At 41.7% G+C, this 26,083-nt stretch overlaps 1 protein-coding gene and 1 pseudogene across 9 annotated transcripts in view; one reads left to right on the plus strand and one right to left on the minus strand.

The window, feature by feature from the left end:
- Positions 1-26,083, plus strand: part of RALGAPA2 (Ral GTPase activating protein catalytic subunit alpha 2) — a 320,763-nt gene that overhangs the window by 15,318 nt on the left and 279,362 nt on the right. For all 9 annotated transcript variants that reach the window (XR_012519285.1, XR_012519286.1, XM_074406179.1 and 6 more), the window contains exons 2-3: positions 12,134-12,244; positions 16,313-16,365. Coding sequence is in view for 7 of the 9 variants with exons in the window: in XM_074406179.1 (XP_074262280.1) it covers positions 12,134-12,244; positions 16,313-16,365 (164 nt within the window). In the remaining 2 variants the exon portion in view is untranslated. The remainder of the gene's footprint in view (positions 1-12,133; positions 12,245-16,312; positions 16,366-26,083) is intronic.
- On the minus strand, positions 22,983-23,502 carry LOC101049304 (glutaredoxin-related protein 5, mitochondrial pseudogene; annotated as a pseudogene).

The following is a 26,083-nucleotide window of genomic DNA, read 5'->3' on the forward strand; positions in this document are numbered from 1 at the left end:
TATGTGCAGTTACAGAAGGAGTAAAAGTTGGACAGAGGAAATTTAAGTTATGTGCTGTGTTTTACAACATTTTAAAATTGGTAAGGATACTCATATATATTGCTTGGGTCTTAAGTTTTCTTCAAAGTTGAAAAGTAAGACCTGTTTGGAGAAAAGGATGGCCTCGTGTCATGACTGATGAGTTTTTTATGGTAAATATTCAGGCTTTGAAAAAAACCTCTTTCTCGAACACCCTAGAAGTACCCCCCAGAACAGCTTTATAGTTTTTATACAATTTTACATGCTCATTATAAACATTTGGATAATATGAATATATGAAAAATAATTAAGGTATCAAAGGGTCCTCAAATTCTGTAGTTCCCTGCCAAGTGTTATGGAAATCCCGGTGAACAGGCTTTCCAGGCTGAGTCTCCCTTGGGTGCTTTCCTTTCTCTCTTCCCTGCACCCACCTCACTTGCCGCCTCGCTTACACACACAAACACGGTTTTACATGAATAGTCATTGTATATGGTCTAACACTATGTTTCTGACTTAAAGCCCTGGATATTTTTCCACATCAGTAAGTGAAGAATTACATAAGACTTAAATGGCTGTAGTGTGTTCCTCTGGACTCCTGTAACAAAATTCCCTCTCACTCATCCTTCAGGACATGAGTTTCAGGCCTTCACATGCTGTTAGCAGATTGTGTGCCTGTGAGTGACTGCCCAGCGACCAGAAGGGCCTTTGGTTTCTTGTGTTAGGGACACAGCAGAGGTGATAATATTGGAGGCTTCTCACAAGCTGGGGATAATTTGATGATTTTCTGGAGGTAAAGACGGTCCCTGGGGAAAGCCACTTCAGTCTTTACTGAGTTAATTTCACAGAAAAGCCACCCTTTTGAAATGTCCAGAAGGAAGGTCATTCCACTTGCAAGCTGACTCTGGTGTACTTTTTAAAAAATCCAACTTCTGGGTGCACTTTTGTATTTAATAACTATTTGGTTCTCTGACTTGTACCATCTCTCTCTTGTGTTCTTTTTGTTTTACAACAAAATAAAACAAAATATAATTTCCTGGTATGCGTCTCTGAACCTCCTTCCTCACTTTTTTTTTTAAAGTTACAGTATCTTTTTTAAAATTTTATTTTTCATTTTTTTGAGGCCAGGTCTGGCTCTGTTGCCCCAGCTGAAATGCAGTGGCACAACTGTGGCTTAACTGCAACCTCCACCTCCCAGGCTCAAGCCGGTCCTCCCACCTTAGCCTGCCAAGGAGTTCAGACTACAGGCGTGTGCAACCATGTCTGGCTAATTTTTGTATTTTTTGTAGAGATGGGACTTCACTATGTTACCCAGGCTGGTCTCGAACTCCTGGGCTCATGTGATCTGTGGGCCTTGGCCTCACAAAGTGCTAGGATTACAGGTGTGAGCCACCATGCTTGGCCAACTTTCTGTTAGTATTACACCTAATTAGGTGAACAGTGTGGGACCCTGACTGCCAGGGTTCGAGTCCTGGCAGTGACCTGCCCTTTCTAGTGGAGATAAGAATGGTACCCACCATCCTGTGGTTGTTGGAGGGTTGAGCCAGTGTATACAAAGCTGCTTTGTGAGCTATTATTACCATTAATCATAATTATTTGACATGAGACATTATTGGAGAGCTGTAGACACTCTCCTCACAACTTACCTCCTTATTTTGGGGTAGAGGTGACTACAGCTCCTAGGCTGTAGTCATTTTATATCTGTTTCCAACTTTTCCCCTCAGGAGTGATTTTGATTATAATGTAGGCTAGCTCCAGTTCAGATCAAGAGAAGGAGATTCAAGTGTGAATTGACCTTAAAATGTCTGATGAAACTTGATTCCTGAAAGAGAGGTAAATACATTAAAATGTATGTAACTCACATTTGATTTGGATATCAGTTTGTATAGGGTGTTTTGGTATATTGGTACTTGATATCTGTTAAAAACAAAGTTTTAGAATCCTGCATTTGAGCCATGTGTCAGGAATGTTAAATAGCTCTACTTTAAAAAACTTTAATACTAAATATTTGGACTATATGTTTATACAGAATTACTTTTACACAAGGACTGTCACCCCTGGCTAACAAAGTGTTACTATTTATCTGATTTCTAAGAATTTGATGTTCTACATCTGGTTTACTTTATAAGGTATAAAGAAATGAAAACAATATGCCTTTGGAAATGAAGTAGGATTAATATAATTTTTTTGATCTTTTCAGTTGACACTAGGGTTTGTTTCCTGTTGGAATTGGCAAATTTTATTTCAGCTGTCCATCTACAAGGATATTTTTGATTGTAGGTAATAAAAAACTCAAATATAAGAAAGTATTAAGAATTTCTTTCTCCTATAAAAAGAGATCCCAAGGCAAGGAGGCCCCAGAGTGAGCTAATTCATGAGTTTGGTGATGTTGACAGTCCAGGCGCGTTCCACCTCTTGGCTTTGCCGTCCTTAGTGTGGCAGGTTTGTCCTCAAGGTGGCAAAATGCCCACAGCCATTGCACCCAGATAGAACGATATCCAAAGACAGGAAAAAAAAAGGGACGCTTCTTCCCTAAAGCCAGTAAAGCTTTTCTCAGCTGTCTTCATCAGACTTCCTCCTGTTTTGTGTTGACCAGCACTGGGTCACGGGCTTGGGTCACTGGCAAGGGGCATGTTGCCACTGTAATTGGCCCAGCAGTATCAGGTCGTCTCCCTGGGGCTAGGAACAGGCCAGGATCCAAGAAGGGTGCTGCTTTGTAGAAGAGGAGATCCCTGAGCAAATGGAGGCTCTGTTAGGAAGAGGGAGGGTCTGTTAGTGAGGGGTGGATGAGATGAAGGAGCTGGAGAGAAAGCTACAGTTTCTGCTCCAGGCTGCTCTCGGTTTTTCGTTTAAAATACCATGGAGAATGCTTGTGGAAATAAATGGTCAGTTATGATAAATTTTTGAACATACATACTTTTACGGAATTTCTTTTTACAATTTAAAATTGTACAACTAGTATGTACAACATGGCTATAATTGCATGTAAGAAACAAACCTGTTTGTGGAGCTAAAAGGTGACTTTGTTTCATTTCCTATAGTCTTAGTCCCTTTGTGTTCCTATAAAGGAATACTGGGTAATTTATAAAGAGAAGAGGTTTATTTGGCTCATGGTTTTGCAGTCTGTACAGGAAGCATGGCATTAGCATCTCCCTCTTACGAGGGCCTTAGGAAGCTTCCATTCATGGTGGAAGGCAAAGGAGAATGGTCATCACATGAAAAGAGAGAGGAGGAGGTGCCAGGCTCTTTGTATCAATCAGTTCTCATGGGGACTAATAGAGGGAGAACTCACTAATTACTGTAAGGACAGCACCAAGATGTTCATGAAGAATCTGCCTCCATTATCCAATACATCTTCCACCAGGCCCCACCTCCAATACTGGGGATCAGATTTCAACACAAGATTTGGAGGGGACAAATATCCAAACTATATCACTTGTAATAGGAATATACAATTTAGGCCCAACATGCATCCAGACGTTTTATGCTAGGGTTCTAGACTCCCCTTCCTCTCTATGGACCAGGCTAGTGGTACTTAGGTACAGGTTACATGTGTATCCGCTGTTGGCCCTGGAGAGAAGTGAAAATTGGCCATTGGATTAACAGTGTAGAACTCCTTAGTGCAGTGTTAGGGAGTGGTGTCAAAGCCTGATTGGACCGGATGCTTTTGTTGGGTGGGTGATTTAAGGTGTTTCTTTTATTATACATCATAAATTACATATATACAAAAATTGTTTTTTCACATGCATTAAATATTTAATACAAAATTTAAAAAAATCTTTGTATCCAGTACATGGCCTGAGATCTGATAAATACTTTCAGTTGACTCAGGGTTGAAACTGAGGCTGGGATTTTATTGCATAAATACGTTAGAGGGAGAAAGAGGCAGATGGGTTGAAGGACAGTGGAAGGACTGATTTAATAGAGGAACTGTGGAAGCTAAATTGGGAAGGAAAGGAAGTGAGGACTTGAGGGGCATCAGAGATAGTAACAAGATGGTGGGGTTATTGGATTCAAGGACCCAGTAAGGTTGAAGCATTGTTGGAATTAGAGTTCCAGAAGGAGTGAGTGGGAAGGATAAGAAATAGCAGGTGTCAAGAGAGTGGATTGCTTGAAACGGAGGCTTGCAGGTGGGGAGATTTCTAAGTAACCACAGGGTCTAGGATCTGGCTGTGGGTTTCAGTGGCAGAGGTGGCGTAGAGGACAACTTCATTAGAAATGAGGGAGTCAGGCGTCATCTGCATAAATGTTGAAACCATCAAGAGTGAAGACGGTGCTAGTAATATACAGAAACACAGTGAGCCAGGCCCTGGAATCTTCAGGAGAGTTTCTTGGGATGTGGAAAAGATTGTGCAACTCCAGTCAGTGAAAGTTGGTACAGATGTGGTTGGAAGTAGATGGTGTGAGCAGCAGAGGAGCACTTTGTATGTGTGAAGAGAAAGACCAGAATGGTCTGGAGATTGCAGTGGGGAGGAGGGAGGAGATTGCAGTGGGGAGCAGGGAGGAGATTGCAGTGGGGAGCCTATTTCATCTTAGGCTTGGTGGTGTGTGAGTGTAAGAGGAAGACAAAAGCCTTACCAGGCAGACTGCAAGGAAGCAGTGTGCTGAGGGGACTTCCAGGTTTCAAGTAGAGCTGAAAGGAAACAACCTTTAGAGATGGCATGGAAGAGGGGAATTGGTGAGATTTATTTGATATAGTGGGTGGGAGGGTAGGGTTAGGAAACGTTGAGATTAGTGATGCCCAGAGCTGTATGGGGGTGACAGTCAGAGATGGTTATGTGGGAATTGGATTTCCCAGGAGATGGATGGAAACCTGAGTGCAAGGCCTGATGGGACATCTCCTGATCTATACCTAGAGAGTGATCCATGATCACTTCTAATTATGATATATACCTAGAGAGTGATCCATGATCACTTCTAATTATGGTCTCCTTACTGAGTGTGGTTTCTTAGGCAGCTCATGGTAGCCAGGTTAGGAGGAAGGAATGGGGGGTCTTGAAAGAAGCAAGGGGAGGGTCTCCCATCATTCTGGTGGGGTGCTGTGTATTAAGGGAGGGACCAGGATTATCTTGAGTACGTTATTACTTCTGGATGACTTCAAGAGTAATTCCATATCAAGTATTTCCAATGATGTTTATGCTAAAGTGGGTACAGATTGAAAGTATGGTACTTCAGAGACTTTTTCTGAAGTATGAAATCTTGATGATATTAGATAAGTGTACTTGTAGAATGGATTTTTGTTTTTTGGTTCATAAAACTTGCAGAAATTCTATAAATAACAAATGACAGAAGTAAGAGGGGGTAGTGGACAGGGAAGGTGTGGGGAAGGGTGAGTGAGGTTGGGAGTGGTTTCTTGAAGCGGAAAACCAAGAAGGGATTGGCTGTTGGTATTTCGGTTTGTGGGACAGAACTCAGATGACAGGCCAGGAACCGAGGGAACCCCTACCCTCAGCTGCTGGCTGAATCTGCAGGAGGAATGAGCTCCCTAAATCAGAGTGGTTATGTTAATTTTCTTTAATTTTTGAAACTCCTTGTAATGATTGCATGAAGAGTCTTTTTGGTGCTCTCCACCACTTTTGCCCACTTTAATTGACAGGAGGAAATTGTGGGCCTGAGGACTATTCTATTTTTTAAAAAGTGTAATTATGGTAATATTTACTCATGTAATAGTTATGTCTTAAGTTTTACATTTGTAGCAGGCACAATATATGTGTCCATGTAAAACAAATATGATGGTGATAATTCCTTCCTGTTTTATAGAAAATAACTTGTTAAAAAGTAAAAGAATAAAATTAATATAAATTCACTTAAAATATATCAACAAATTAAAACATTTTAGTGCTGAGGAGGATGTTTCTGATTTCAGATTTTTCTTACATAACATAGAGACTTTTATATAATAGATGGTATATAAATATTAGGTAATTTAACAATATGAATGCTATTGGTAACTTAAGGATGAACATACATTTGCTCCATTGTTCTTTCGAAAATGTTACTATTTACTAGAAATTAATACTGGCTGCAGGGTGGATCTTCATTGTTTATTACCTTGTTTTAGTAATTTATCATTTGTTTCTAGGGTAGTAGTCCAGACTCCTTCTGATTTGGAGGAATCTTTTTCAGTCCATTATTGTAAGAGGTTTTACCTTGATTTTGAAAAATTTTGTTATTTGCTGTGACCTTCAGGAATGCTTGAAAGGATTAATTATGAAGCCTCTCTATATATCTAAATTCTGCTGATTAATATGCTTATTTAGTACACATGTATTCAATACCTAAGTCTTGGCTGAATGGGGACCTGACACTCTCTGCCCACAGTCTGGTTGGGGAGACCAAGGTATGGAAGTGGGAGCAACATTTAAGAGCAGTGGATGAGGAGCCGGGCAAGGTATCTTTATGTGCAAACTGACTTGCAGGGATGAATTGGGCTCAGCTAAGGGGACTAAAGGGACTCTCTGCCCCCTTCATAGCCCACTTTCTCTTCCATCCTTCCCTACCTGGGCTTCTCACACCACATCTTTGACTGATCTCGAGTTTCATGCCATGATAGCACTGGGGCTGGAGTCTTTTGTCTGATGCATTAAGTTTTCTGCTGTGTAAATTAGTATTTTCATCACATGAATACTTTGTATTTTCAAATAATCAGTCCAGGAGACTTTTTTTTTTTTTTTTTTTTTTTTTTTGAGACGGAGTTTAAATTTTGTTGCCCAGGCATGTAGTGCCATGGTGTGATCTCGGCTCACTGCAACCTTTGCCTCCTGGGATCAAGCAGTTCTTCAAGAGACATTTTAAAGTCTGTATTTATAGGCATTTTTCAGATGTGAATATCTCTTTAGTAATAATGATGATAAGAGTGATGCTTGGCCATTAAAGCCAGTCATCCCTGATATACCGCCTATTTTATGATATGATTGCCTGCTGAGTCTGGAAAGTCTTCATTTTGTAGGTTTTCCCTCCTGGCTTGGATAAGCTCCTGACCTGCAGTTAGCACATTGCTGCATGCGCAGGAGGTACTGAAACATACTGGCTGGTGTCAGGAAAAGGAGTCCCTGTCTTCACTTTGGCTAGCATCCATCACCGTTGACAGAAAGTTTGTGGGCAGCCTCTGTAACTTGGATTCATTTTTCTTGCTTTTCCTTCTTTAATGGAGGGCATGATGTGCTATACTTGGGGGTATCTCTTCAGAGGTTTGCTGGCCCTCATGACTGGTGAAGCTGTTCTGTGCTGAGTTTCTTCTGCACCAACATTTCTATAATAGTGTTGCATAACAAACCTTCCCAATCCTCAGCAGCTTCCATGAGCCTTATAGCAATAGGCATCTATTTTTTTCCCCTCACTATGTTGGGTCTGTATTGGCTTTCTGCTTCTCACTGATGGTTGCCTGGGGCTGGCTCCAGACTGGTGGGTTGGGTTCAGCTCTTCTTCATGAGTTTTCTTGTTTTCGTTGGGCTCTCTCAGAAACCACTATCACATTTTTAAGGCCTTTTTGGCCAAAGCAAGTCAGGATGTCAGTCCTGAATCACTGTGGGTAGGCAGCATCCAAAAGTGTGGATGAAAGGAAGGAATGATTTGTAGCATTTCTACAAACTACCCAGGGACCTAGGCAGTTGTTTAAATGTGAAATCACCAGAATCATGTTAGCCTATAAGTAAGTAATGGTGCATTACTAATGACATTCATCATTGTTGGCGTTTTCTGTTTTATGTGTGACTAGTTCTTTTGCACTTCATCATTTTCCTTGTTCTCATTGAATGTTTCCAAATGACTGTTTCATTAAGTTGTCAAGTTTGCCTTACGTTCCTCACTTATTCTTTTTTCCTATCACCATGCTGTTATCTTGATCATTAGGCCTTCAGTGCCCTTATCCAGGGAATTTCAGTAAAATAGTAAAGGACACCTGTCTTCAGCTACACATAGGGCTGTAGGCGGGGCTTGGACGGCTCTTAGTTCTGGTGTGGGAATGGAGGGCTGTGGGTGGTATAGAAGGTGCAGCAGGTCATTCCCTATCAGGGGAGAACGGAACATGAACTTCTTCCTCCTCTTGATAACATCCCACAAGGGCTCCTGAGTGAGATGAGGACTGTTTCCCTTCCTTTGGCACTTTCTAGGGGTCTGCTGAAGCAGGTTTTTGTGAGACTGTTTGATCCTTCCAACTAAAAAGCAGTAGAATTGCTATTGAAGAGGATTATATGTGGAAGGAAATAGAGGGATAATCCCATTGGTTTTGTGGATGTGTTTATTCTTAGTACTTACTGCTGTATTAGGATTAGTGACCTTTGCTAGGAGCACAATAATTCTAAAACTACTAACATTTCTGTAATGTTGACTGAAGCTCTTATAAGCACTCTACATATGCTCATTTTATCATCACAGCAGCCTTGTGATATAAGAACCATTGTTAGACCTATTTTTTCCCCCCGAAATGGAGCGGAGGGGGGCACTCCTCATCTCCTTAAACTTGATGAGGACCCTCTTTGTTTGGGTTGCTGATATATGAGTGTCTGAGGGAATAAGGGAGGGAAAGATGGGGACTTGTTGATCTCCCAGTAGCTTTCTGTGCCAGCTTGCTGCATCAGCACACCCACATCCTCCTTGCTAGGGAAATTGTTTGCCAGCTTATGGCCTTCTGTGTCTGAGGCACGTTCACTGCAGAGCCTACCAAGGGAGAGGGCCGGGGAGGAGATGGAATATGGAGTGACACTTGGGGGCACTTGCAGATTTTTTTGAGGAAGTCATGTGTGTTCCAGGTTCTGGAGGATGAGACCTGTTGACTAAAAAGGAATTGGTGCTTTAAACAATTAAAGTTAGTTTGAATCAGAAGTCTTGCTGAGGTTTGCAACCAGGGAGAGTCTTTCAGAGAGTCTGTTAGACTACTCCAAAGTAGTGCTTTAGCCCACAGTTTATGTACAGGTGGTGCGCTCTACGCATGCTCAGAAGTTATGTTAATTGTGCTCAGAAGTTACATTAGAGCAAAATCTTATCCAGGTTTGGGTGTGAGGGTCCATCTGGTTATGGATTATAGAAGCATAATCATTAATCCTGTCATATATTATCTTATGTACAGGAAGAGGCAAGGGCTGAGATAATTGAATGTATCTTTTCTGAAAATGCAGTGATTCAGGCTGGAGATGTGGGAACTGGTGCTGTATCTTGCTGATCATCTTCAGGGCATTCTTCTGAAGGGCTGTGCACCAAGTCTTTGAGTCAGGGGCTTTGTAAAATTCTGCTGGCAAGGGATTTTGTGAAGTTCTGCTGTTATGTAAGCAGGATGAACAAATGTAGTGTCTACATTTGTTATTTTGTCTCATACTTTGCTACTTAACCAGCTACATGAAGATCTGGGAGTGGGGGTAGCATCCTGCAGGGGCCCCCAGTGGGGAATGTGTTTGGGAAGTTTGGGGAATGGAAAGAATCCACAGTGGCTAGAGGATAGGGAGTGAAGGGGAGAGTGGTATGTAGTGACGTTGGTGTCGGGTGGGGGAAATTGGTCAGGGCTTAATCGGCCATAGTAAAGAGTTCAGATTTTAAGTACTACTGGAGGCCAGTGGAAGGTTTTGAGTAGCCGAGTAATCTGATTTGATTGACTCTATTAGATATTTGTGTTGGCTGCTATGGGGAATGGAAGAAGAGTGGCAGCAGGGAACCCAGGCAATGGGCAGAGGTTACAGCCCGTGTGAGGGTTCATGGCCATATAGACCAGGCAGGGCCATGCAGAGCAGAAGCAGTCTAGGGCTGGAACAGGTGTTAAAGGCAGGCTAACAGAATGGCATACTGGGGATGGGTAATGAGGAATAATATCCAGGCCGTGGCTAGAGCAGCAGGGTGGTTGGTGGTTCCAGCTTACTGAGACGGAAAAGCCTGAGGGAAGAACGGGATCTGAGGGAGAACTTCCCTTTGGATGCGTTTAATTTGAGAGGTCTTTAAGACCCTCACGTGGAGAAATCAGCTGGTAGCAGTCTGTGAGACTAGAGCCTGCAGTGGGAGATGTCAGGGCTGCAGATGGAAATCAGGAGTCCTCAGCAGAGATGAAATTTGTCTTTTGATAGCCCCAAGGATTTGAGGGTTAAGCCATTTCTTTCCTGTAGATTTACAAGTTGTAGTCATTATTTTATCCTCGTATGTGTAGGCTAATTCATGAATTCTCAATTCATTCAAAAAATATTGAACTAAATATTGTGCTAGATGCATGGGACATGATGATTCATGAGATAGACTGTGGGTTTTGTGAGGGCAGGGAATATGTCTAACAGAAGAGACACATCATTCAATCAGAATTCCACCAGAATTAAGTGTGATGTGTTCTGTGACAGGAAGCATAGAGTGGGGGCCATACAGCAGAGGCGTGGACCTAGTCTTGGGGTAAGGTGGGGATCTTTCAGCTGACTAGTGTGGGTGAGTAGGAGCCAGCTGAGTTAAGCCGACTTCAGGAAGAGGGCTCAGTTAGTGGTAGATGGGCTAGCAGTTTGCATTAGAGTTGAAGTGTACAGAACTCATTTCTTGGAACTGGCAAATTGTGTACAAGGCACTCAAGGATTCCTCGGCACGATTGTATAGCTCATAGGAATGTTAATACTCATGTGAGTTGATGATACTAGTTTCTTTTTTCTTTCTTTTCCAATGAATCTACCTTTGCAGATGATACTAGTTTCATTGCTACCTGTTTCACATAGTAAATTTGTTCCTCGCTAGGAATTTTCATAGCTCTGTGCCCAGCTTTATTTTGGTGCGGTAAATATAGTGTGAAATTGGCAGCTCATAAGGCTTTATAAACACCTTACATGCATTATTTCAAAGAGCCAGGGCAGATTTTTGCACAACAAGCTCTTATAGTGTTGTCAGAGAAAAACAACTCTTTATAATCATCTGCGTTACTGCTAACATTATGTAATTTGAACATCATAGTGTATATGTTCACATAGAGTCACAGTGTTAGGACTGCAAAAGAATTGGTACCACACTGGTAGAGATTGAAGAGCAACATACTTTTTTCTTAGTAATCCTTGTAGAATTTTAAGGGAGCTTTAAGGGAGCTTTTTTTTGTTTGTTTGTTTGTTGCGTTTTGTTCTAAGAGATGGAGTCTCACTCTGTTGCCCAGGCTGGAGTGCCCTGGCTTAACCATAGCTCACTGTAGCCTCAAACTCCTGGGCTGAGGCGATCCCCCTGCCTCAGCCTCCCAAGTAGCTGGGATTATAGGTATGAACTACAATCCTGGCTCCAGGAAGCGGATATTACTTATCCTCAGGTGCTAGTGTATTCTCCCAAAGTGCTAACTTGTTGGTCAGGACTCTGTAGATGGTACAAACAACTTTGTTTGCTGAGGAAAACACAAAGGTGTGTTGACGGTGGATGACTGCTTTGACCCCCAGCATTGTGAGGTTTTACCCAGGCTGATAAGGGCCCTTGGAAGAACTGGCTGTGTTGCTAATCAGCCCCAGTGGGAGTTGTCACTGTGCTAAGTTCCGCACACCCCCTGCTTATCTACCAGTAGTTTGTGGTTTAGCAAAATTGTCTATTACAACAGGGGCAACTCCAGGAACACATAGTAGGCCCTACAGTGTCCATACATGAGTAGGGTCAGGTCATCTAGAAGGCTGTGGTTGGGAAGCATGTGCTGGTTCATTTGAGCTGATTTCTCTTTTCATTCCCAGAGAGTTATGTTGGTGGGGAGGGAGCAGAGATTGGTCGATTTAGGAACTCCACCAGCAAAGTTGTTTTTCAGAGGTATAAACCCATTCCTCTTCACAGCCTGTGTCAAAAACTGCCTCCTCCATGAACCTCTGCTTCCTCATACCCTAACAGAAAGTCATGTTGTCCCTCCCCATACCTGCCCCCACTTACCTCCAGCGTTCTAGCTGGTCTGTCATTGCTGGTCCCTATCAGCATCCACCTCCCTGGATTGGCTTCACAGTCTCTTGAGCAGGGCTGAGTGGTGGGTGGTACCCAAGGTGCAGTGAACTCTCTTAGGCGGAACATAAACAAATAGGAATACTGTTCTGTTTTGTCTTAGAAGGGAATGAAACCTAGTTATACTTGGCTTCGTTTTCGTGAAGGTTGTTTCTAAAGTCTTGTAATTGTATAAAGTGAATTGTTGTAAATGGAAACTTTTTCTTTTCAGATAATGTGGATGCAAGTGATCTCAAGCAGTTTTTTGAGACCAACTATTCTCAGATATATTTCATCTTCTATGAAAATTTTATAACACTGGAAAATAGTTTGAAATTAAAAGGTAAGCATTTCTGTAGTTTTTCAAACGTTCATGAATTTTAATAGTTGTGTATATCATGAGCCACAAATTAAACATTTTAAAGCTTTGTTTCTTGCTGAGCCTTTATAGCAAAGCTGTGAGAGCATGGTGGACGGGGTGGCATCTTTGTTTCCCTGGAGCTTTCACTTATACAGATGTTAATTGAACAACATATGGCTAGCAAAAATAGCAGAAGGAACCCTTAGAAAACATGAATTTCAAAGGAATAATTTACTTAGAAAGAAAGAAAAAGAATACATGCATATCACTAAAATATTTTAGATTCCATGAAAGGGTCTGAAATGAAGACTCAGGTGTCTTTTGCCCTGCGTGCAGAGATAACCACTATTAAAGGTTTCCTGCATCTCCTTCCAGATGTAGTGTTAATGTATTATGTTTATATATGTTTGTGATTATATTCTTTGAAAATCAGACCAACAGGATCACATTGTAGATTCTGTTCTGTGTCTAGGTGGCAGGATAGTGTAGCCTGAGGAGCCAGACTGGGTTGGGAACCTGGCCCCGCCCTTCTCATTTGCCCAAGGTGTACTTCTTGGGCAAATTAACCTCTCTCTGAGTCGGCTTCCTCCTGTCAGCATTAAACAGGTTCACAGGTATCCTAGCATTTTAGGACAGAGTTTGGTACATAGTCCATGGTCAGTAAGTAGTGGCTGCTGTCACCATCTTCTTTCATTTTCATGTAGTCTGTGGGCTGAATCTAACTGAATCCCCATAGCTCTATGAAGTAGATACCATTCATTCATTGAGAAAAGTAAGTCATGTGCATAAATAACTGAAAAAAGTTAGAAAGTCAGTTGTGCTGTAAGACAGATTTAGACAGATTTCTGTGGTTCTTGGGAAGTGGGAGAGATGACTTCCGGCTGAGTGTGTGGATGAGGCTTTGGGGAAGAGGTGGCCTTGGGCATGGACCTTGAAGGACAGCAGGATTTCAAGTGTGAGAGAGCAGTACTGCTGGTGGAGGGGAGAACATGAGTAAAGGTAGAGCTCTTCTTAGGACGTGTACGGGAAATGCATTTCTTTTTCTTGCAGCAAAGGTATGTGAGAGAGATTTGCAAGAAATGCAAATCTCTTAGATAATGCTTGCAAGGTGCCTTCAGTTCTAGGATAAGGAGTTTGGACTTTGTTCTTGAGGTGGTTAGAGCTCTTGAAAGCATTTGCTACTATGACAAGTGTCTTGCAAAGTGAAGTGAACCAGAGGCAAGGACACCAGTTGGAAGGCTGCTGCTGTCATTCATGTGAGGGATGGCGATGCCTGATCTGGGGAGGCAGTAGTTAAGGGAAAAGTGTTGCGTTTCAGTGGTTCTGCCATCTATGAGACTTGGTTATAAGGGAAAGGGAGAAATCAAAGATGCTTTCAGGACACTTGAGTTTGCTTTGTGAGGTGCCATTAGCAGTAGGAACCCTGGAGGGGAGCCAGATTTGGAAGCCAGGAGGGTGAAAGTGGCTTTGGGCAGTCTGTGTTTGAGGTTCCTTGGGGACACATTGGTGTAGGTTTTGGCTGGGCAGTACAATATAGGTGACTGGAACTTGGGAGAAAAGAGGTGAAATCATGCTGTTGCCAAGGGAAAAAGTATATTAAGAGAAAGACAGTGATGGTCAGAACTTTTAGATAATTCCTTATTTTATTGGGTATATGCAAAGAAAAGCGATGGAGTTGGGGGAGGGGTGCCAGGAAAGAGTTGTCAGAGAGGCCCAGGGAAGAGAGAGTTGAAGGCACACAGGGTCAGTCTGTTGGTGCATGAGGTGCAGCTGGGCTGGGCGGTAAGAACTCATCAGCGTGGTTGTCAGTGAGTGCTGAGAGAAAGATGCTAGGTGAGGAGCTGGTTGGAATCCAGACAGATGGACGTGGAGTCACAGGATGGTGAGCTGGTGAAGGTGACCCATGAAAATATCCTTTCAGAAAGTTTGATGTGAAGGCACACATTGTATCTCACTCTGGTCATGGGAGAGTTATTGAGGAATGCATTGGCCTATTTGCAGGCTGAGGAGTGGGTCAGCTGGAGGGGAAGATAATTGAAGATGCCGATGTTGGGGGAAGTGGGTTGAGACAGGTCAAGGAAAAAGAAGAGACACGGAGAGGAGTGTACAGGTGACCTTTCAATGTAAGGAGAAGCAGATGAGATGATAGTGTAGATAATGGAGACATTTTGAGGTAGAGAGGATAAACTGAGGGACCCCTTGTCAGATACCCTGATTGCTCCTGTAGAACAGAGGCAGTGGTCAGTCATGGAGCAGAAGAAATTCAGGATGAGGCACTGTGGTGGCCTTTGATTGTGGCCATTTTTGCAATCTACTGCAAAGAATCATAATGAAGAACCAATAAAAACAGGTGAGATTTTTGAAGTTTTTTGCTTTTAGTATAATCTATGTTTGATTGGAGTGCAGGGAAGACAGTGTACCCCAAAAAAGGAATAAAAGAAAATGCTAGGAATAATGAAATCATCTTGTGATAACTTCAGTCTTTGCAGTTATTCAGTCCAAAACTCCGGAGTTATTGGTTCTATCTTCAAAATACATCCAGAATCACTGGCCTGTTCTCATTGCCTACACTGGTAACACTGAAACTCCTGATATTCTCACCTGGATTATAGCAGTAGCCACAGAAATGGTCTCCCATCTCCACACTTGTGCCCTCTTCTATCCCATAGTTTCTTGTCAAAAGAGCAGCTGGAGTCCTCCTTTATAAATATGAGTCAAATCATGATTCTTGGCTTTTCTGAACTTTCAAGCGGGTTCTCATTGCTAGTCATTACAGTTGGCTCAGGCCTCACCTAATCTGCCTTCCTTTGCCTCACCTACTTTCCAGCCTCAGCTGAGCCAGCTCTCCCCTTTGTGTGCGCCAGCCTTAAGGGCCTCTGGCTGTTTTCCTACTGTGCCAGACATGCTCAGCTACAGGGACTTTGCACTGTCCAGTTGCTCTGCCTGGAACACACCTCCCCTAAATTTCCGCGTGGCTTGCTTCCAAACCCCCGCATTTCCATATGACTTACCTCCTAACCTCAAAGGATCTTTTCTCAGATGTTACCGTACCAGCGAGATGTTCTCTGACTTCCCCAGTCAAAATTGCATACCATCTTTTTTGGCTTCACTTACTCATTTATAGAATGCCTCTCCTGCCAGAATATTACCTTTCGGGTGCTGTATCCTCAGGCTTAGAATGATCCCTGGCATGTAAACATTCTGGTGAATGTCTTTGTTGAGCTGTGGGGGTTCAGTTAGATCAGGGGTATACAGCTTATGCTGCCTGTTTTATAAATTAAGTTTTATTGGACACAGCCATATCCATTTATTTATGTATTATAAATAATACATAATAGCTTATAGCTGCCTGTTTTATAAATAAAGTTTTATTGGACATAGCCATATCTATTTGTTTATGTATTGTCTGTGGCTGATTTTGTACTGTAACTGCCGATTTGAGTATTTCTAAGAGAGGCCTGCAAAGCCTAGAATATTAATATCTGATCCTTTATAGAAAAGGTTTGCTGATTTCTGCATTAAATGATGTAGGCCAAGCACTTAGCACAATGCTTGGTACGCAGAGAGAAGACAAAAAATGGTAACCTCTGCTGCAGGCATTGTAAGTTTTATTACTGTTGTTACTATCAATAGGACAGTGTGCAGTTGCCCAAAAAGATATACTACTTTTATAGTTATCTGCCCTATGATTTATATTACCAAGTTAGAAATTTTTCTTTGTTTGTGCTGTGCATTCTGCCATAATTTAAGCCAATAAGTAACTGGTTGAGAAATGAATAAATTACCCATCATAGTTTGATAACGACTTGGAAAACATGGAAGCTGTGTTTAACAGCTAGTGGGGGGCAGCTCCACCACGTGTGGACCCAAGCAGTCTGGCTCAGTTGCCTGTTTGGAATCCTAATGGGCTCTCCACACTGCCTCTTGCTATTTTTTGAATAAATGAATATATGTTGAGGCTTACTAGTTTTAAGCTGCCTTTTAGTGTAATTTGTAAAGTCCTAAAGTTTAAACGATGTCATGATAACTAATTATTTTTTAATATTCCAGGGAATAATAAGTCACAAAGGGAGGAGCTGGACTCCATCCTCTTCCTTTTTGAAGTAAGTTTTGATTAATTCATTTTGCTTTTTTAATTCTTACTGGAAATAAAGTATTTTTGATCTTTAATTTTATTTGAATACAAATAAAAAAGCTATTGGTGGACATATATTTCCTTCTTTCCTTCCTTCCTCCCACCCCCCCACTTTTACAAACAGTGCTGCAAATAATTTTCTTGTGATTTTCTTTTTTTGCAAACGTGGGAGAATTTTTCCTGTATGGACACTTAGATGTGAAATTATTAGATGGAAGAGTATGCACATCTGAAATAGCAGATATTGCTGAATTGCTCTCCAAAAGGTCATGTATTCACACTGAGAAACTGCCCTGTAAAAAGTAAAAAAAAATCCAAAAAGCAAAAATACCCAAAAATGTTATGTAAACTAATATATAAGTCTTAGGTAAATTTCCTGTACTCTAACATTGGAGATGATTTGTCTTTTATATATATACACACATATATGATGTATATATCTGACATGCAGAAACTCATTTTTAATATATATTTTTCTACTAGTGAGGTTATGATCTTTTTATGCATCTGTATATCTGTGTGCGTTGATCATATCTTCAAAGTTGAAACGATGTTTGGGTGTGGTTTTTGATTTATTAAGCTTAAAGTCTTTCTTGTCCAAATATTAGATAAGTGGCCAGATTTCGGGTACCTACCTGGAGAACACACTCAGAACTGAATGATAGGTTCTGAAAGTTCATTGTTGATTTTTGAGAAATTATTTGTGGTTTAAGAGGTGTACGCTTAGGTTGGTGTAAAAGGATAAACTTTTATGGCTGTAAAGGAAAGGCCTGATGTGAACAGATAGAGCTGGCTGGAGGGGGAAGCCACTGTAGGAAAGATCTCCTGCAGTAGGAGAGTTCTCTAGGGGCTTACGGTGAGGGGCTTTCGGGGTTTATGGAAAAAAGAAAAGATATGGGAAACTTCTAGCCCAGGACTTGGCTTCATGACTAGTGCTCAATAACCCTGGTTCCCCTTTCTCTCCTTTGAGAGCTGTACCCCTTTTCCACAGTACAGACATTGATTCACTGCATATTCTGTAGTGATTATTATGTTTTCTGTGGTTACCCTCCTTTGAATGAAACCCATGTAAATGAGTTGTTTTTAATAGGAGCTTTAAGTAAGTGTTTTACTTAAATATGAATCTACTGACCATCATTTGTTTGAACTATTTTATTGACTTAATTATTTTGTTTATGTAATGGTTAAAGGATCTGTAACATATAAGTTAGGAAGCATGGTAATAAAGCACATACTCTTGACACCCTCCCCCTTCCTCGTTTTAGCAACTAAAAGCTACTTAAGTGCTCTTCCACCATCCTTTCTCACCTCTGTGGCAGTCACTCCCCTGCATTTTATCATTCTCTTTCTTTTAAAAAATGGCTTTACCACATCTATTTGTACCTTAAGTAATTTCTTGTGTGGTTTTGTTTGGTTTTGAGTATAATAGAAATTGTCTCCTATGGTACATAATCACCTTTGACTTGCTTTTAACCTCAACATTAATTCTAAGATTTATCCATGTTTTTAAATTTAGTTCAAGTTTATTCATTCCTACTGTTGGATTACGTGAATGTATGTGATTTAATTCCTACATTTTGTCTACAGGTTTTTTGTTTTCTTGGTAGACAGTCAGATTGTCTGTAAGGAATGGACATACTTGCCGGTTGGTCTGCCTTCTGCCCTGACTCTGCCTTCTAGTACATTGGTAAATGGGAGTGATAAAGGGTCATCTTATTTTTGATATAAAGAGTTTTGTTAATGTGAAACATTAAGAGTAATATTTTCTGTAACTTTTTGGTAGATTTTATAACAAATCAAATAACTTTGTTTCTGTTCCTAGTTTGAGATTTGTTTAAAAAAATCATACACGGGTTTTGAAGTTTCTAAATTTTTTTTCTTGAAAAAACTTGATTGAGGTGACAGTGATTCTTCTTGAGTATTAATATGGTGAAGTGCAGTTCTAGATTTTTGGATGGACTTACTATTATTATTATTTGAGTCAGGGTCTTGCTGTGTTGCCTAGGCTGGAGTACAGTGGTGTGAACATAGCTCACTGCAGCCTTGACCTCTTGGGCTCAAGTGATCCTCCTGCCTCAGCCTCCTGAGTAGCTGGAATAACATGTTTGCCTCACTATGCCCAGCTAATTTTTTTTTTTTAATTTGTTGTAGAAATAGGGTCTCCCTATGTTGCCCAGGCTGGTCCCAAACTCCTGGTCTCCTGGTTTCTCCCGGAAGATTGGTGTTTGCTTTTGCCAGGAGTCTAGGAATGCTCTTGATTGAGATCACTTTAGCTCCGTTGAGGGTTCTGGTTTATTAATGGAAATTCAGGTTCAGTTCCCTAAACTTACCATGGATGAGGACTCGGGGCTGGTATTGGCATCACCTCCTTGACATTCTGCAGATTTTTCTTTTGCATGGTGCTCACGGATCAGCTTTTGGCTCACTTGTCTTCTGCCTCCTTTCCGCTTCCCTCTTTATTCCTCCTCCTTCTTCTACCATTTTTTAGTCCCTTGTTAGTTGCTCTGTGTTCTCCAAAGCCCAGCAATGTTTTAAGAATTACATTTGTTGTCATGGATCTAAGGACTGAGTTGGCCTGCAGCAGGAAAGCCTTTCAGAGAACTTAAACCTATCCCTCTCATAGAAGTTTCAATACCTTCCCTTCACGTCCTTAAATTCTAGACTAAGGAGGGTGTTGATACTGATACAGTACCATTTACAGAGGATTAGTTGCCTATATAATAGAATATATATATGTATGTATGTATAACTCAAGGCTTCATAAAACTTTCATTTTGCACAGTAAATATGAATGAATAATACACTTGCATTACTTTTTATTTATGCTTATGTTCCCTCTGTCTCTGGCTTTAGAAGGTAGATTGTAATTTGTATGCTTCATTCTGGGTGCTAAGTAACTTCATTGCTGCTTTGTAGGATAGTGTTGTGTAAAGCGTATAAAGAGATAGTTTATAAGGGTTTGGAAGTGAACACTTATCAATTTGTAAGTAATTGGGAAAGGCTCCCTTGAGAAAAGGTGGCATTAATAAGATGTGTTAAATCACAAAAGTGATACCATATAGAGATATTCTGTAAATAAGAAATGGCTTGGAAGAAAGCATAGAGGTAAGAGATAAGAAGGCATGAAAGAAGAGTATGTAAAGAGAGCTGCTGTCTGCCGTCTAAGTCAGGGATGCACTGAAAGGGAACCTTGGAAAAAGGAAACAGTAATGTTTAGATGTAGAGAGTATTGGAGACACTACAGTATTCTGATAAAGTAAGTGATGTGCAATGAAGGCCACCAGCCAGTCCAGGTGATGGTCTCAGGCAGTGAGCAGACTTTTTTGCCTGCCTTCCTCTCTAGTGGGAACACTTGTACCTTTTGGAGGTTGACCTTCCAGCTGCCTTTGCCTATTGCTTCAGTTATGTGCACCACTCAGAGTTTCTGTTGTTGGTTCATGGAGATGTTTATCTTTTTTTTTTTTTTTTTTTTTTGAGACAGAGAGACAGAGTCTTGCTCTGTTGCCCAGGCTGGAGTGCAGTGGCTTGATCTCAGCTCACTGCAACCTCTGCCTTCTGGGTTCAAGCAGTTATTCCTGCCTCAGCCTTCTGAGTAGCTGGGACTACAGGCGTCTGCCATCATGCCTGGCTAATTTTTGCATTTTTCAGTAGAGACAGGATTTCGCCGTGTTGGCCAGGCTTGTCTTGAACTCCTGACTTCAGGTGATCCGCCTGCCTCAGCCTCCCAAAGTGTTGGGATTACAGGCATGAGCCACCACTCCCGGCCTATCTTTTTTTTTTTTTTTTTTAACTATGGTTATGACTCTACTTTTACTGTGCTTTAAATATATACTTCATCTATCATTGCTTTGTATTTCAAATGGAGATATGGGGATGATGGTGTGGGAGTCCAAAACATGAATTTATATTTACCATCTTGACTGGAATCTACATGTTTTACATGGACTAGCCTGTTTAATTCTTTCCTTCTGAAGTAGGTTTGGTCTTCCCAGTTTTTATGAATGAAATGTTGGAGGCTTTGTGGAGTTAGGTGACTTGCCCAAGGGTACACACTTAGGAAATGGGAGAGTAGGGATTTAACCTTTAGTCTAACTCTAGAACCCATTTTCCTAACTTACTGCCATGCTGCCTACCACTTAGGAGTGTTGGTATTATTCTGCTTCCTAAGCTGTATTTCATAGGCTGTCTATATCAACATGTACTATTCTTTACAGTTCATTCATTCATCAGACACATTTATTAGGTGTGGACTGTGTCAGACACACGTAGGTGCTGGAGATACAACAATGAACAAGGCAGAGACAGCCTCCTGTCCTCATGGAAGATAAGTTAGCATTTTGTGGTGATGTGAAGAGTCTACTGTTAAGAGTGAATTTATGTCAGAACTCCATTAATGACTTCTGAGTCACAGAAAATCCTGAATGGTTCTTTTCAGAAGGGATATTTTGGTGATGGCTCTTGAATTAGTTACCTGCATAAGGGAAAGGAGGGTTGGTGTAGAAACACAAGGTACCTGGTAAATGGGCTTCAAGATCAAATAATTCACATGACCTGAGGACCTTCTGGATTCAGGCTTGAGAGGTTATTTGTGTATTTATTTGAGATGGAGTCTTGCTCTGTTGCTCAGGCTGGAGTGCAGTGGTGTGATCTTGGCTCACTGCAACCTCCGCCTCCTGAGTTCAAGCGATTCTCCTGCCTCAGCCTCCCAAGTAGCTGGGACTACAGGCGCCTACTACCACACCAGGCTAATTTTTTTGTATTTTTAGTAGAGATGGGGTTTCACCACGTTAGTCAGGATGGTCTTCATTTCCTGACCTCCTGATCCGCCTGCCTCAGCTTCTCTAAGTGCTGGGATTACTGGTGCCTGCCTCTGCCTCTCTAAGTGCTGGGATTACCAGCGGTGCCCAGGCTTGAGAGGTTATTTTAATGGTACCTGAGATTTGTTTTAATCAGGTGTGGTAAGGCACAGAAACATGAAAATGATTGTTATGAAGGAAGACATTTTAGTTATGCTCACAATCCTCTAGAAGCAGACATGTTACACAAAGCCACATAGGGAAGCACCGAAGCAAAATCAGTAGGCAGAGAGGAAAGAGGGAGAGACAGCCACAGGACTAAGGGCAGGAGCCTTTTTTATGGTTTTTGCAGGAAGGAATGGGCAGGGCCAGGTGAGCAACCTACGCAGGTTTAGGACTGTGTAGTTTGAATAATTTAAGCTGACTGGGCTGTAGTGGGTGGCCCATGATTGTCCAGTGCCTGGTCCTTGTGTGATTAGGGCAGGGGCATACAGCCCATAAAAGGACGTGGTTGGGGTTATGGATCTGGAATTGGTTGGTTTGCATTATCAGAAACATGCTCTGAGACACTATCTTTGGGAATTTGCTAATCCGGGGAGGGGCGTCCTTCCTAGGCCATTGAGGCCCCAGATGTCAGCACATCAAGAATACAGAGAATAAGACAATATATTAATCCAAAGATACTGTTTCAAGCTTTCTGCCATGTTGTATGCCATCACCTTATAATAGAGAAATAGTATAGTTTAGAGTTATACATATTGACAGAAGAGGCTTAATTTCAAAACTTAAACATGTTTTGGCATTAGAGTACCACTCATTCAGATGTTCTTCAAATATCACAGAATTTGAAATCACAGATAAACAGATTTCTTATTCTAAATTTTATTTGAATTACCTCACCATGTTAAACCCTGTTTCTTTCTTGTCATTAACCTTCCTAGAGACCTGAATGGATTCTTTATAGTCTGTAAAGTATGGGCCAGTCTGGTCTAACACTCACAGTCCTCTCCCTGGTTCCTGGTGTAGCTTTCCTTCATATTTTGTGGTTACTCTGTGGAAGGGCTCTGTTGGGCTAATACTTTGCCCCTTTACCTCTCTGTGCATAGTTTCACTTCTGCCTCTTAGTTTATTCAGTTCTCTTTTCAGGGACTGCTCTTTTTTTTTTTTTTTTTTTTTTTTTTTTTTTTTTTCAATTCTTGTGGCAAATTTAATAGAAGAATATGAGAATCACTCTTCCCACACGTAAAACACTGCAGGCACTCCAAATCCTTACAGACATACGTGCTTCAGGATCAACTCAGACATGCACAGCATCCCTGCACTGGCAGTTTATTTTAAAAAACAACAACTCCCCCCCGCCCCCTGCACCTCTTATTTTTTGTCCATCATTTTCCATAACAAAAGAAGCTACACTAAATCTGGGGGGAAGATACTGTCCTTGCAGACTGACACATTTGCAGAGGGGTCATGAATAATGATTCCCAAGCTCCTATTTAACTCCTGAATCAGGCCCAGGAATAAATGACAATATAAGAATGAATTTTGTTTACAGCGATATCATAATACAGCATTGAATCATTACAGTGCAGTGGTTGTAATTAAGTCCACCATAAAATATTCTTAGCCCAAACACTAGACGAACTAAAATCACCCAACTGCTCACGAGCCAAAATGATCAGTGCAAGCAGCTGTTGTCTCAGTAGTGAAAACCAAAATCGGTTTTGCTTTTCTGGTAGTGAGCCTCTGACATGAACGGCTCCCTCTCTGCCCAGCGAGGACCTGGCCGCCCTCACTTAATGTCTTGGTCTTTCTTTTCATCGAAAAGGACGCAGTGGATCCCCAGCCTTTTCAGTTCTTCCACCAGGTCCCCATTCTGATGCATCTGCAGAAGAATGTTACTGCCCCCCACAAACTCGCCATTGAGGTACACTTGCGGGATTGTGGGCCAGTTGGAATAGTCTTTAATGCCTTGTCGGAGCTCCGGCTCGTCCAGCACGTTGTAGGCCGTGTAGTCGCGAACGCCATGCAGCCGCAGGATCTGCACCACGGTGTTGCTGAAGCTGCACTGGGGCTGCTCCGGCGTCCCCTTGAGGGACACCACCACCTTGTCCTTCTTCACCAGCACGTCCAGCTGCTCCGCTGAGCCGCCGCTGCCCGCGCCCGAGCCCGCCGCCCGCATGCCCGGACCCCAAAGGCCACCGCCGCCCGTGCCTCGCCCCCAGCGGAGCAGAGCTGTCCCCGCTCGGCGGAGGGACCCGCTCATCCCCACACGCTCTCCGTAGCCCACGATGGCCCCGGCCTTAAGCTGACCACCCAGAGCCCTCCCCTCAGGGACTGCTCTTAGCTCTTCTCCCCATCTGGCCCATTCACTCAGGCTCTGTTCAGACACACCAGTTTCTCCTGGCAACTCCTGCTAGAAGTGCTCATTCTTTCTTGTGGACTCACGTAATAGCACTGCCTTGTATTATTACTTGACTGTGGCTGAATGTCCATAGTTATCCCCTAATGTGGCTGTGCCTTAGCTTCTTAATGAGACTGTAAAAATTCTAAATCCATGTTTTTGAGTGGAAGAGGGACAAGAACAAATAAAACGAACAAGAAAAGCAGATTCTTCCAAAGCCAGCAACCATGACTTATATAATCCTTTGTGACTTTTTTTATTTTTATTTTTTTGAGACAGAATCTTGCTCTGTCACCCAGGCTGGAGTGCAGTGGCATGATCTCGGCTCACTGCATTCTCTGCTTCCTGGGTTCAAGCAATTCTCCTGCCTCAGCTTCCCAAGTAGCTGGGACTACAGACCGCCGCTGCCACTCCTGGCTAATTTTTGTAGAGATGAGGATTTCACCATATTGGTCAGGCTGGTCTCAAACTCCTGACCTCAGATAATCCATGTGGCTAGTGGCTACTTTATTGGACAGGAAGGCTCTAGAGTCCTCCAGTAGAGCTTTATTCCATCATCTGAAAGACTATTTTTCATTATTAAACACGGTTAAATCCTTAGTATCTTGTACATTTGTATCCTTGTGAGGCACAGGACTTTGACTTAAGGTTTAGGATTTTACTGAAATGGTTTCTCTGGGCTGCTTCTTATTACCATAATGCCCTTGGCTGAGAGGAATTCGCATTTACCTCCACAGGTTGGGGAAGCATGGCTTCAGTGACCCTCTGCAAACAATTGAAAAGCCATGCACAATTTTATTCTACTGTTTTTGCGCATGTTTTAAACTGAAAACAACGTTGAATAAAGGCTAGTCAACTTCCTTAGGACTTCATCTCCCTACCACACCTTCAACCTTTCTCCATCCGTTCCCTTCAAGATAAAGAAATAGTTTCAGTGAACTCCAGAATGGTGCACCATGTCTCTTTGTCACCCTTCCTTTGGTAGGAAATTCTTATTTGAGAAGCATTGATGGAAGAAGCAGACTGCAGCAGGTGAACTACACAGCAAGTGCAGATGACATGTGGGCTTCTTATAGGACATACAGAGAAAGAAAAATGATACCGTGGATGCTAGGTTTTGCTTTTCCTTTAGTACTGAAATTTGATTGCTTGAGATTTACTACATGCCCGTATGTGCTGACTCCCTTCGTTCCCTGCAGCGTGGTGGTTATGCTGGATTGGATGGCTAGACTCACGTGTGCACAGTCTTGCTGGGTGTAGTTATGTTTGGGAGTCATAATTTGACCAGTGGTGAATCCAGGGATGTAGTGGAATTTGTGTCTTACCTTAATGGAATTCAGCACTGGGTCTCTTGCTCTTCATTGCTCCAGGTGAGCTTATATAGACAGTGGATTTAGCCTCTAAATTTTTTCCTTAGAGTAGGGGAAAATAACTTTTAATGACTTTCTTGATAATGGTAATATAGCTATATCCAGTACAGTGCCAGTAAGATGAAACAAATGGCTGGTTTTTACTCTCTGTAAGCATTGCTTCTATATGCAATCTAGTAATTTGAATGTTGATTTTATTTCCCATCCAAATGCATTCATTTATAACTTTTCACATTTAATAGCACCATTTTACTTCAGATACTAATAGTGAATTGCCTAAAGAAAAACTAGAGTTATGTATATAATAGGATTACAAACAATTCTGAGATTTATTTCCCTTTCTTCTTCCTTTCCTTCTCCTCCTCTCTCCCTCCCTCTACCCCTACTCTCTCTTCTTCTTTTGTGGGAATTGCATATCTTTTATAACTCTTTGAAAATGAAAACAAAGTAGAAGCTTCTGTGGAGGTTGAGTGAAAATGCCTGGACTGAATTCTAGGCAAGTCAACGCATTCAGGCTAGGTGTCCTACAGAATTAAGTAACAGTTCCTTTTCTTTCTTTATACAATGGCTAATGCCTTTTCTTACAAGCAAATAATACATAACAAGGCAGCAGAATCATATTTTTACAATCAACCAGTTGCCGCAGTCCCTGCTTTTCTCTGCTTTGTCATTCCCTAGTCCAGGCTGTCCAGTGTGTAGTCGTTCTTCTGTGCTGCTCCTCCCCGCGTGCTGAGGTGAAGGACTTCCCCTACAACCTCTCAGGCCGTTACTGCTTTTTATTTTGTTTTTCCCTGAGGATCACTTTACTGTTTTTGAATGGAAGAGGGACAAGAAAAAATGAATAAGAAGCAGATTCTTCTAAAATCCTTGGAATTTAAGTTCTTATTGAGGATTTCAAATATTTAGATGCTTTAGTAGATTTTGTTTTCTTTTAAAATAATTATTCCAATTTTGAATGCAGCTCTTTGGTCATTGTCATAATTCTGAGTGACAGATTGCAACTGAGAAGAAGCCACTATCAATTCAAATTTCTTGGAGAACATTTTTAAAAGAACTAAGCTGACACAGACACCCGTCTCCCATCCCCAAAGTTTCCCTGATTTCCAGTTGTCAAAGAGA

This window comes from Saimiri boliviensis, chromosome 9 (assembly GCF_048565385.1).
Source record: "Saimiri boliviensis isolate mSaiBol1 chromosome 9, mSaiBol1.pri, whole genome shotgun sequence".
NCBI classification, from domain to species: domain Eukaryota; kingdom Metazoa; phylum Chordata; class Mammalia; order Primates; family Cebidae; genus Saimiri; species Saimiri boliviensis.